We start from the raw sequence: 13,760 nt of genomic DNA, 5'->3' as shown, positions 1-13,760 counted from the left end.
TTCATTGGATCTTGTTCCCAGAGGGGTGGCCCTTGCAATTTTGCCCGCATGTTCCTTGGTGCACTATTGTTATTCCATTATGTATTACTCTTTATATATATTTTGTATGTACAATAAACATTTATATTTTTATACAACAAAGTATTCTTTTCGTAGCCACCGCGTACTCCTTTTTCTTTGTCAAAGTAATCTTCTCTACAGTAGATAGACAGGAGGAGACCGTGGAATGTGAGGCTCTGGATTCCTGCAGAGCAGACGCAGAAACTGGACGCCTAACAACACTAACTCACCAGTGATGTTTCTAGGTGAAGTCCTTCATTCTTGCTTTTCATTCATCCAGCACAGATCGCCATCACGTCTTCCAGCCAGGACTCGTCTCTGCAGGAAATAACACAGTTATCTAGAGCTCCGCTTGCAGAACACATTACTTATTTTTTCCCAACTTCTACAGAACATCACATGAAGAAAAAAAGGCGACATAGTGTCGCTCTGCATAGTAACAGGACCACCACCCCCATTTAAAACAGTATCATCAAAAAATTAAATACATCACTGCAGTAATAATATCCCTTAATTAGCCCCTATGGTAATAATATCCCCCATCCTGACCCCCGTGTGTCTCATTCCTGGCTTTAGCAATATGTTCTCCCATCCCACGCTCATGAGTATCCATTCTTCCCCATGATCCTGTGCGATCTTTCTCCAACCCTGCCCAATTTGTCTCCAATCATGCCCCGCATCTCCATTCTACCCAATGTCTCCAATCATGCCCCAGCGTCCAGCATTCTGCCCCCAGCATCCAGCATTCTGCCCCCAGTCTCCAGCATTCTGCCTCATCTCCAGCATTCTGCCCCATCTCCAGCATTCGGCCCCAGTCTCCAGGATTCTGCCCCAGTCTCCAGCATTCTGCCCCATGTCCAGCATTCTGCCCCAGTCTCCAGCATTCTGCCCCATGTCCAGCATTCTGCCCCAGTCTCCAGCATTCTGACCCATGTCCAGCATTCTGCCCCAGTCTCCAGCATCCTGCCCCATCTCCAGCATTCTGCCCCAGTCTCCAGCATTCTGCCCCATGTCCAGCATTCTGCACCATCTCCAGCATTTGGCCCCAGTCTTCAGCATTCTGCCCCAGTCTCCAGCATTCTGCCCCATGTCCAGCATTCTGCCCCAGTCTCCAGCATTCTGCCCCATGTCCAGCATTCTGCCCCAGTCTTCAGCATCCTGCCCCATCTCCAGCATTCTGCCCTAGTCTCCAGCATTCTGCCCCATGTCCAGCATTCTGCCCCAGTCTCCAGCATTCTGCCCCATGTCCAGCATTCTGCCCCAGTCTCTAGCATTATGCCCCATGTCCAGCATTTTGCCCCATGTCCAGCATTCTGCCCCAGTCTCCAGTATTCTGCCCCATGTCCAGCATTCTGCCCCAGTCTCCAGTATTCTGCCCCATGTCCAGCATTCTGCCCGAGTCTCCAGTATTCTGCCCCCATGTCCAGCATTCTTCCCCAGTCCAGCGTTCTGCCCCATGTCCAGCTGCCCATTGGGCCCCATACGCCAGTCAGGGCAGTAATGCCCTGATGGCAGCCTTGATAATAATGTATGACTTGATTACATTAACACCAATAAGTTGTTCCAAAAATGCTGAACTATACCACTGTTGGTGAAATTTTGAACACAATTTGCTTGGCAGTTCTGCATTGTGGTTAGTCTACATTCTGCTGGGAATATTTTGCTCCTATTTTTTTCCCAACTTAATTTTACTGACTGGGTTTTTTAACATAGCAATAGCAGGTTTGATTTTATAAAAGAAAATGAAAATAAAGGATAGGAGTCCCACAATAGATAATGTAGAATAAGCAAGGAGGAGGATTATAAAACTTAACATTTCATTATTATATTAAAACAAAACACAACAACACACTATTAAAATGGTTCAAAAGCAGACCTGCCTTAAACACTTGCAGGTCAGAAGACCTGCCAATATTATGGGTTGGCTATCTATGTCAGTCCTACTGCAATGTGAAATATGTAAAGCCTAACAAGACCTGGCAGGGTGTCATGTAACATGAAAGATCAACAACCATAAAAGACCAATAGAATGATCCCACCCAAATCAGGCATATGACGGGGACAGATCAGCAATCACAGAACGTCAGTGGAGTGATCTCACCCAGTATAGGCAGGTAAGGACCTCTGACATCCATCTATAGGTAGTCTTGTGAAGCATTCAGTGTCATGGTGCTATGTGGATAGCTGTATTATGGACCCATGTAGTGGAGCCCTTGTGTCAATGAATATGGCCTCTTGCTTTCACGGACATATAGTAGGTATGCCCATCAGCTGCTGATGTCGGGTCCAGCATTCTAATATAGCACAGCTCATGGCATCCATTTATTACATGGAACCATGTCATGCAGCATAAATTGCGTGTCCACTATGAATTGGATCTTCTCTAATGTCAGCTGTTCATCACATAGCATGTCCTGTTGGGAGTAACAGAAGGGCTGGGAAACTGTGCTCACCATAAGATCCTCTACGCACATAATGTTATCTACAATAAACTTTGATCTTTCTGTAACTCATTAACTAATCCAAAGATTCTACATTCCCATCAGAGTGGTACCAGGGACAGCATCATCCTGGAGACAAAGTTCACTCGTATTAATGACTGTGCTGTATCGTGTTCTATTGTACAGACAGACAGCAAGGTAAGAAGACACAAGCACTATTTTATTATCAGAAGATGTATGTTAATACTAATATACAGTATATATAAATATACTCACACATTTGTTTTCTGTGGGTATTAAAACCGCCTTGAACGTTAATCTGTCATTAATAATCTCTATATTACGATATTATACCATTTCATAGTACATCACTTTTTCTATGAAAGGGAACAAAGCAGCTATAATGTAATATACATAGTCTGGTATGTTCAAATGTGTAATTAAAGGGGTTCTCTAGTGATGACCTATCAGATCAGTAGGGGTTGGACACTCAGTAGCCCCATCCTTCAGCTGACACTGGATCTGTGGGAAGTACAGCCAATGTGCTATGGTAATTTGGCGGTCTACTGTGTACTTCCATTGTCTGTGGCTCCAGGTATCAGGCGACTGGTGTAATATGTAGCTGCTATGGTACCCGTCGTATGATGGTCCTATTCCATCTCTTCATTGTTTATATGAATATACCTGTACAACAATATCAAACACAACAAGAGAAAATAGACCCACGGTTCACCTGATCTTTTCTATAGTTCATGATGGGCAACAACTACAGTGACCCTTTTTTGCAGGTTTTTTTTAAAAGCACTGGCCATATTCAACGCCAACAAAGGCACACAACTCTCTATGCACCCTGCCGGTTGAGAATGACCCGTGCGGCGCTTAGATTTGATGACCTGCCCTCATGATGCTCTTATTTAATGCTCTAATAATATAACTGTAACATAAAATGTCTGATTACCATCCTTTTACTGTTGCAAAGAGCTTTGCCACAAGGTGCCCAAATATTACTGCCAGACTCAATGTACAGTATTATACTAGAAAGCTAAATACATCCCATTGTTCCCGCCCTTACATAGATTTAGGCAAAAAGTCTGGTATCCGGGAAGTAAAGTCTGAGTGGCTAGGCCATTAGGGCTATTTTTACCCCCTTCAGTAATGACAATCAACGTGACCTGTGAAATTACTTACCCTTTAGGCTCTGAGGATATAGTCAGAATTTACAAAGATTTCATTGTAGATGGAAAGCTCAGAAAAGGGAATGTTCAACTCGAAAAAAATAGTATTTTATAATATTTAAAGGGGTTATCCAGACCTACTACATTTTTTCACTATGGGCGTAAGAACTAACAGGCAGATTGTTGCTAATTACCTCTCTGTTGTGCCTGGCTTCGATCTCTGCGAGCACCGAGCGGTCACAGTCCGCTCATGTCGGCGATTCAGCACTTCTACTGTTATCACGTTGACAGAGCAGCGGCTTCACATCCAATAGGGTCTGTCAACGGGGCGTGACTGCTAGCGTCATGCTGATTGATAACCAGCTCATCTATGCCTAACTACGGGGAGACGGCCGTCAACCAGCATGATGTTGGCAGTCACGCTCCAGCAACAGAGCAGAGCAAAAGTAGAGGAGGTGGTTTGTTGATGCAAAGCAGTGGAATCACCTGCAGGGAGTGGTCAGTGACTGCTCTGAGCCAGCGCTAAATTTGAACAAGAAGGTAAGTGCCTTTCTTAGCACTTACCTGCCTGTTTGATTTTGTTTTTAATATGGGACTAAAACTAAGTGTCCTGGACAAACCCTTTAAAATAAGCTTCAGATAGCAATGGTGTTTCCATCCTCAGATATTAGCCTGTGTCCAGTTCTACCTTGGGTTTGACAAAGAGTCTTGTGAGTCAGCACATGCCCATAGCTATGAGCGAACTGGCCTAGCTGTCCAATTTAAATAGCTGTGGCCTCTGTTAACAAAAGTCAGAAGTGGAGCTGACAGGACAAGGGACCAGAGCCAATATCTGTAGCTCGAGGCACCTCGCTTACTTGAATTATAACAGTAAATTTCATATCTTGCTGTTTTCAACATAATCCGTATAATTTTTTTGGAGTTGCAATATCCCTTTGAATTTAATGATTTTATTCTTAAAGTCATCACATCCAGCTAAATCACTGTATTTTCTGTGATAACAATCTGATCTAGGTTGCTAAATATTGTATAGCTGGAGAAAAGGTGGTGCTGCTACTCGGTGGCCAGAATAAAATCTCCTCCACATATCCTTAGGACATATTCTTGTTTAGCGTCACACAGCTATTTCTCCGCATATTTGGCATGTAACCCGATCATTTCTAGGTATTCATTAGATATAACCTGCATCACATAAATCTTACAAGAGCTCATATTAATGCTGTCCAATTATTACTATTGTTTGATAGAGAATAAATGGATGATAACAATGAGGTCACCATTAATCTTCTTCTCCTGGGAAAGACGCAATATGGTAAAAGTTCCCTTGGAAACAGCCTGCTGGGAAGTTATGAATTTGAAAGTAGGATTTTCCCACAATCCGTGACTGAAGAGTGCCGACTCCGTAGGATGCGAATCTCCGATTTTGCTCGAAGGATGGGGAAGGAGCTGGGCTTAAGACTGCAGGTGCTGGACACACCTGGCATCCCTCATAGCAGTCTGAACCAGGATGAGGTGAAGACGACAGTGAGAAAAGCCCTCTCAGAGCACTTTCCAGAGGGGTTACATATGGCTCTACTTGTCTTAAGGGCTGACATACCACATTGTGAAGAAGATAACCAGCACACTGTCAAATTAACCGAGGTAATTCCTGTAATAAGATGAGTAATTTCTAGCACTTGCTAAAGATGAGCCTTTCTCTCCCCGTCTGTTTTATGTGTCTGTCGCCATCAATTTTCGTGATAAAAAGAAGAATAGATAAATGAAGATGTTTAGCTGTTGTACGAGGAAAGGTTTCTCACTCTTCTGCCAGGCCCTCCAGAAATGGAGCTTTCTCTCTAATCCCATATTGGGAGATCTGCCTTGTATGTTTTTCAAAAAAACATGGATGAAACCGATAATTGCTGCCAGATGAAAATGGTCTTATACAAGTTTACCTTCCCTATTATCAGCAAGGCCAGGCCAGGTTACACTATTCACACACAGCCTGTCAAGAGGTATTAGAGCCCAACAAGAGACAAAATGTTGGATTTACTTTAGACCAATTTTGTAACCTTTCCCATTGTAAGGGCTTTATTGGCAAGTCATTTCCCGAAGATAACAAGAGAGATGATTTTCATAAAAATATGAAGGTTTTTTGTGTCTCGAAGCAAAACTTGGCGTAATGCATTAAAGAATGAGAATATATTTTCTAAGTATACGAGATATAAAAATATGCATACATAACATATTAGTGTGGCAGACTAAAGGGGTTGTCCGGTCGAAACCAATAAGTCTGCAGTCACTCTGTATGACTGTAGACTTATGAATCCCCCCCAATGCACGCACTGTGCGGGGATTTGCGGGTTTCAGACCCGGGAACGGAGGGTATATATGAGTTATACATACTCCAGGCCAGCTTAGCCAGAACGAGGCTCTCATAGACTTGTATTAAAAAGTGGCCCCCACAGAGCTCCATGGAACTCTGGAGCTGCGAGCAGATCACTTTTTGACGGAGACCAACCGGAGCAACGCTGGAAATAGATGAAAGCGGTGGCAGGTGAGTATCAGGAAGGCAGCAGGGGAATTACATTAAAAGTACCACTCCAGTGGTGAAATAAAAAAAAACACGCTGGAGTGGTGCCTTAAGTATAGAAACAGCAACGCTATTTTATTGCACTTTTCCAGTAGTATATGTTTACAAGTGGCAGATCAGTAACTGAAATTTCTGCAAAAAGTCCATTCCACACATTTTAATATATTGTAGTTGTATGTGATTTTTTTAAACACCATTCAAATGCATTAGATGGATTTCTTCCCTTAATCTGTTATGTATGGCCTTGCCTTAACATTCTCAGATTACATCTCGGACAATTTTTGTTCAAATTGTTCTAAAGATTCAATTAAATATCTGCATGGATAAAATCCATAAAAACAATTGGCCATATTGGATCAATGCACAAGTTACACTTAGAGGATATGTACCGTACGGTAGTAAAATGCAATCAGCTTAACCTTACTGAGAGTAGCTCCTCCAATGCAGCCATTGTTAGGCTTCTCACTTTTACATTAGACTTAAGGCCCCTTTACATTTAGCGACGCACCAGCGATCCTGACCATGATACGACCCGGTCAGGATCGATGGTGCATCGCTAAATGGTCGCTAGTGAGCTGCCACACAGGCAGATCTCACAGCGATGCAGCAGCGATACAGCGGTCGTTACTTACCTTTCAGACGAGGCGATCCTGACGTCCTCCCGTTCGCGTCCACGCGTCGCTCGTCGGCACCAGCAGGAAGCGCCCGACGAGAAATGGAGCTGCGCGATCAGTGACAGACAGCGGGGGAGCCGGTCGGAGGTATCACACATAGCGATATCGCTGCTGTGTCACCAAATCGGTGATGCTTTAGCGATATTGCTAGCAATATCGCTGTGTGTAAAACCCCCTTTACTGTCCATTTACACGGACTGATCACAGTAAACGACTGCCGATTGGTAAACATTTACCTATTGGTGGTCGTTTAATAGTCTGTGTACATTCCAAAGTGCGATAGACAATGCATATTGATCTGTAGTGGGTGGCCATTGTTCTCGGGAGCAAGAGTCCTGTTTACACTTGATGATGAACCACCAAGATAATTTTATTAAATGAACAAGCGTTCTTATTGTTAGTCAAGTGTTCACACTGAAAGATTATAATCATGAAATTAGCATTCTTAAGGTACTGTCACACTTAGCGATGCACCAGCGATATGATGCGGTCAGGATCGCTGGTACATCGCTAAGTGGTCGCTAGTGAGCTGCCACACAGGCAGATCTCACCAGCGACATCGCAGGGTCGGGGGTCGCTACTTACCTGTCAGAAGAGGCGATCCTGACATCCTCCTGCCCGCGCCTACGCGTCGCTCGTCATCACAGCAGGAAGCCCAGCAGGAAGCTGACGACGAGAAACGGTCCAGGATGATCTCGTGCGATCAGCGATAACCAGCGGGGGAGCAGTCGGAGGTAAGTATTAGACACAGCGATATCGCTATAACGTCACAAAAACCAGTGACGTTATAGCGATATTGCTAGCGATATCGCTTAGTGTGACAGGCCCTTTAAGAACGCTTATTGACAATTATCGTTCAGTGTAAATGCAACTTAAAGGGATTATCCAGGACTTTTTTTCTGGCTATTGGGCTAAGAACCTACCGGCATGTAGTTGTTAACAACCTGCCAGTTCTGTAATGATGTGTTATGGCTCAAAGCGGTTGCTGACCGCTTCTGCTGGGGATTCTTCTGCTTCCTCTCATGTTACGTCAAGAAAGAAACACTTTCTCTTCCGCTCTATCGATGGTGCATCACTGCCGAAATTGTCTTGATAGACAGCAAGCTTCCCAACTGTGGTGAGCCAAATGTCAAACACTATGATGTGGAGGTGAGATGCAGATGTGGGGTCAAATGAAGCCGTTGAATCACCAACTTCGTCAGAACAAATCATTGCAGGGCAGGTAGGTAATTAGCAACTACCTGCCAGTACCAGTTCTTAGCCAAATAGCCAAAAATAAAAAGTCCCAGATAACCCCTTTAATTTTAGTCTGCAAACACAAAGTGATGTTGCCCGCCAATGGCAGCCTGGAGGACTCAGCTCATTAGTATTCATATGTCTATGCACAACCCCGACATCTGGGATCCCCGATAATCCTGAAAATGATGGCACCAAGTTCCCTTTGTCTTTTTCTTGCATACTAATTGTCCTAAACTGTTGCTGAGAAAAAAAACCCCACAGTGGTATGACGTAAATTACAATTCTCCTTTTTGTTCTCATTTCCATAACCGCAAGTTAGAAAAGCATTGGTCCGTTTAAAGCATAAGCCCAAAGTATGTTAGTAAAAGAAATTTAACATTTTTGTTTTAGATTTCTCTTTAAAGTGATGAAATAATACACAGAATTGTCAAAAAAAAAAAAAGGATCAGTTACATTTATAGAAAAAAAACACATTTTTCTAAGAGAGCATTCTTTAAAATATGTTGATGCTCCAATACCTGGAACGTTCAGTACCGGAATGGCGGGAAGGGTATTCGGTTTCATCATTTCCACAATTAGTGCAAAAATGAAAACATTCTTGAAGATCATGAAACGTGAGCCGTGTTTCGTCTTTCTGGATGCAATCATTTAATCACATGGTAGAAGAAGTAAGCGAAAGTCCACACAAACTTGTGGTCATTTCCTTTTATGTCAACCTTATGCATTACTTAATATGAGCACCTGCAAGTTTCAAAATATGGATTCTTAAATAAAATATGATTTTTACATATGTTTAAGGAGCATTTTGAAGAAAAGCATGTTAGCCCTGTCAAGTGCCTGCTCTGGAAAAAGCAAGTTCGTTATTAAACGCAGCTTATTCCGAATGTGCTCAAAAGGGGCAATGGTAGCCGGATAATGACATATGCATACTGTCACTGAGAGCTAGAGACAGAACAATGGAGACTAAGATGCCATTCCAACTATACAATGCTGATTTGTGGGAAGACTAATGCATTGCAAAGCGGACACATGTACCGGTGACATACCCTCAGGAAAACATCCTTGTTAATATATCTCAGATCTTTTATGGCAGCAGATGACTACCTCATACACTACCAGTCAGGTGTGGACATATCATTGGTGAAACCGGTGCAGCCGTACAGGGGCCCAAGAGGTAAGGGGGCACACTTCTACCTCCAAAGTGTATAAAATTGTGCATAATGATGGGCTATTGCATTACAAAGGGCCATATAGTCTTATTGCAGAATGGCCTCTTCTGTCTGTGTCCACTAGTGCTACCAGTACTGCCCTTTATAGATCCAAATTGTGGCAAGGGACCGTAATAACCTTTATATGGCACCAACATATTCCACAGAGTTTTACAATCAGGGGAAGCTCTAAAGAAGGAAAATAAAAAATAAAAGTGAATGCAGGGGATCTTCAATACTAGACGAGGTGCTGATTCTAGGAGCAAAAAAAATGCTTCCCAATTTGAAGCTCTCTTCACTATTCTTTCAGTGCGTCATCTTATTTTTCTCACCTTTCTCGAGGTTTATCAGAGCTTGTACTCGGGTCCTCTCCTTTCTATTCTCCTGACCTTACGCTTTCATTACTAGGAAATACAAGTGACTGTCTGTCCTTTGTCTATAACATTATGTCTTCTCTCTTTTTCTGAGGCTGAATCTTTCCAAAACAAATTCTTTCGTTTTCGCACTTTACTTTTCTACATAAACCTGGCATTTCCATTTATGTGCGTGATACAACCATGACACCTGGTAGCACGACCAAAGTCTTGGGGATACATTTGACTAAAACCTTTCCTTCACACCCTATAGCCAAATCAGTTGTATGCTCGTGTCATCTGCACCTCAAAAACATCTCCCAAATCCACCCTTTTTCTTACTGCAAAAACGCTGTCACACTAGTTCATTCTTGTCTGGGCTTTTGCAATTAGAATCGGTCTCCCTCTCACTAAACTCTCCCGTACAATCTATCCTCAATGCAGCAGCCAGGGTCATATTTCTGTCCAGCTACTGCACTCGACACAACTGCTTGTCCGTTCACTTTAGTTTACGATATAAACTTATGATTCTCTCCCACAAAACACTCCAGTTCTGCACCGCTCCACATCTCCTCCCTCATCTATGTCCACCACCCTACTTGTCACTCCATTCTGCTAATGAATAGTGATGAGCGAACGTGCTTGTATAACGTGTTATCTGAATATCTTCTGCTCAGATAATATGTTCGAGTCTCTGCTGTTGCATGTTTTGGGGCCGTTAGGCCACGTGCCCACGTTGCGTTTTCTAAGCGTTTCCGCCGCTGCTGTGCCAATGCTGTGGATTTTTTCACTGCGGAATCACATAGCAGTAAAATCCGCAGCATGTCCATTAATTCTGCAGAACGCTGCCATAGAATTGCATTCAAACGCTCACTTTACGCATGTGGCTATGCCCACCATGCGTAAAGTGAGCGCTTCATGTGCAAATGGTACCCAGGGTCTTGAGGAAAGGAGACTCTCTCCATGCCCTGGGTACCATATTCCTGTAAAAAACAGAATTAAAATAAAAAATAGGGATATACTCACCCTCTGTCGGCCCCCAGTGTCATCCCGGCCCTCAGCGGTGCTGCCAGCAACTTTCGTTCCCAGGGATGCATTGTGCGAATGACCTCTGATGACATAGCGGTCTCGCGTGACCACTACATCATCAAAGGTAATTCGCGCAAGGCATCCCTGGGAACGGAAGTTGCCGGTAGCACCGATGAGGACGTGGAGGACTCCGGGGGCCGACAGAGGGTAAAGTATATATCTCTTTTTAATTTTTGTATTATTTTTTAACATTCCATCTTTTACTATTGATGCTGCATAGGCATCAATAGTAAAAAGTTGGTCACACTTGTTGGTCACACTATGCTTGACAAGTGTGACCAACCTGTTAGTCACTTTTCCAAGCGATGCTTCAAATCGCTTGGAAAAGCGCTAGCATTCTGCAAGCTAAAAACGCTTGCAAAACGCTTGTTTTGTGGGAAAACGCATGCGAATTCCGTATTCATTTTACCTGCGATGGGGATTTGCGCAAAAACTGCGGACAATTGCACAGCATTTCTGCAACGTGGAACATAGCCTTAGGGTATGTTTCCACTTGTCGGATTACATCCGGATTAGCTGTGGGTTGAATGCTGTGTACAGCCGCAGCGTTCAATCTGCAGCGTCCAGATGTTACAGCATAGTGGCGGGGATTTCATGAAATCCCGTCTCCACTCTGCGTGCGAACACGCATCCGGCGGCCTTGTGTTTCCGGCCATGCGGCACGTCTTTTTAGACCGCAGCATGTCTGTTTACCTTGCGGAGACGCTCAGTCTCGGCAAGGTAAATAGCCTACTCTATGTATACGATGCGGCAATTACGGATGTGTTCAATGAGCGTACAGAAAGGGGCGGCGCTTTGGGAGGAGCGAGGTTTCCGCTGCGTCCAGAGCGCTGCAAAGACGCCAAGTGGAAACATACCCTTAGACAGCCGAAACACATGCGGGGATTTCCTGACAGGAAATTTGCCATGTCTTGGCTGTGATACAACCACTATGTGGCCAAAATGTGCCAGATGTGGTCCTTCGTTTGACCTTCTCTTTAGGGCTCTCTTAGATGAGAGTATAATCGATCCCTGAGAGTCACACACCCCCGCACATAGACCCATTATAGTCAGTATGCTAGTTCACACTACAATTTCCCATGGGACTAGTATTGTGTGGAAAAAAAATCTCAGCACGCATTACCTTGGCCGTTTTACGCAATGTGGACGAGCACACCAAGCCAGTCATGTCAGCAAGTTGCAGTTGTGACTAACCCTATTCTTAATACAAAAGTCCACATGCTGTGGTTGGCTGCACGAGTCCGAATCTACCTATTGTGATGCCCAATGGCCGCATGATTCGATTTTAAAATCTTGCGTCCATTGGGCATCATTGTCGACCGAGTTTTGGACACATGTATGTAGTCACCTCCTAAGGTGTTATTCTTAGGTCTCATTCAAATATGCATTTTTTTCCCCTTCGAGGCATTAAAAATGCCTGTTTGACCTGTGAAATACTATCAATTCTAAGGTATTTATTATCCGAAAACTGAACACAAAATACATCAGGTAGCAGTCTCTTTACCCCACTCATTCCTTAGCAGGACAAAAAAAACAAATGCTTTATTTATTGCCTCTATTTTTATTCCTAGTTTTGGCTTCGAAATATGTATGCAAAAAAACAAAAAAGATTAAAAAGTTGTGTGAATGAGGTCTCATAACACCATCGAGTATGACATCAAATTACCTTCTTTTCTACAGGATCTCCTGGGCCCTGACTGGAAGTATTTTACTGCCATCATATTCACTCATGCAGAAAGACTTGAAGACATGAAGATGACAGAAGAGAAGTTCATCAGCTTGGCCCCTAAAAGTCTTTCTACTCTCCTGGAAAATGTACATGGTCGATATATCTTTAGGGACACATCAAATGAAGCATTGCATGAGGAAAGAATGGCACTGCTCAATCAAATCCTGCATTTCGTCAGGCAGAACAGCTACCAGACTTTAAAAGCCGTATAACTCATCTGGAACAGCCTGGAAAGGGATCACAACTAGGACAGATACCATTCTCTACCAGATATCACTATAGAACGAGTCTTCAGAACTTAAGGCTGTACATATTAGTATAATTCAATCACACTCTGCAGTTTTCACTAAATTACAGAATTCTGTATCTTGCATGGACCTTGTTCCAGAAGTCATAAATGGTCTACGATGTTCTGTAAAATAGTGTTTGCCATTGTACAGCGTGTCTTAAAGTCTAAGCAGTTTTTTTTTAGTAGCTTGTTTTACTCAGAAGGGTGTGTCCACCTGCTGCACCAGGCTTGCTAGTCTTTCTAATGCAGGTTTAAGATGCATTGTGTACAGGAATTAAATAGAAAAAAGCACTTTTCATAAAATATTAAACAGAACTGAAAAAATTCTAATGGTGTAAATCACGTTTTTATAAAGCCAAACAGCCGATAGGTGACTAAGAAAATAATAAGAACAAGAGGCTACATGTTCATCGTCAAGTGTATGTGAGCTACCGCAACAGTCTAGACTGATGATAGGGGCGAGACTAATCCAAAGCTGCTCATAGACAGGAGCTAGCTGCCAGCCAAATGCTCCATACACAGACGTGGAGAGAATCGAGAAAACCAAGACGAGGCGCTTCCACCCAAATTTGGGGCTCAGATATTTTCGTGAAAAAAAATTAAAATTTTCAATATGACGACCTAATGTTATCAAATTCTGTGTAGTACCTGTAGGTTCAAAATGTTCACTATACCCCTGGATAAAATCCTTAAGGGTTGTAGTTTCTAAAATGGGGTCACTTGTGAGATTTTTTCACTGTTTAGGGACATGACGGGCTCTTTAAATGCAACATGAAGCCCACAGACCATTCCATCAAAATCTGTGTTCCAAATGTCACTTCTTCCTTTGCGAGTCCTGCTGTGCACCCAAACAGTGGTTTTCTTCAATATATGGGGTTTTCTTCAACATATGGCGTAATCAGGAGAAATCACACATCACATTTTGGGGTCC

At 43.2% G+C, this 13,760-nt stretch overlaps 1 protein-coding gene across 1 annotated transcript; it reads left to right on the top strand.

Moving 5' to 3' along the window:
• The first annotated feature begins 2,601 nt into the window (after positions 1-2,601).
• On the top strand, positions 2,602-13,132 carry GIMD1 (GIMAP family P-loop NTPase domain containing 1). Its single transcript, XM_073571766.1, has 3 exons — positions 2,602-2,699; positions 4,924-5,317; positions 12,492-13,132. The coding sequence occupies exons 2-3, from the start codon at positions 4,931-4,933 to the stop codon at positions 12,750-12,752; spliced, it is 648 nt and encodes a 215-aa protein (XP_073427867.1). The 5' UTR covers positions 2,602-2,699; positions 4,924-4,930; the 3' UTR covers positions 12,753-13,132.
• Positions 13,133-13,760: the final 628 nt, after the last annotated feature.

This window comes from Dendrobates tinctorius, unplaced genomic scaffold (assembly GCF_039654945.1).
Source record: "Dendrobates tinctorius isolate UK_male_01 unplaced genomic scaffold, ASM3965494v1 ptg000030l, whole genome shotgun sequence".
NCBI lineage: Eukaryota > Metazoa > Chordata > Amphibia > Anura > Dendrobatidae > Dendrobates > Dendrobates tinctorius.
Note: the sequence above shows the minus strand (reverse complement) of the source record. Positions and strands in the feature narration are given on the sequence as shown.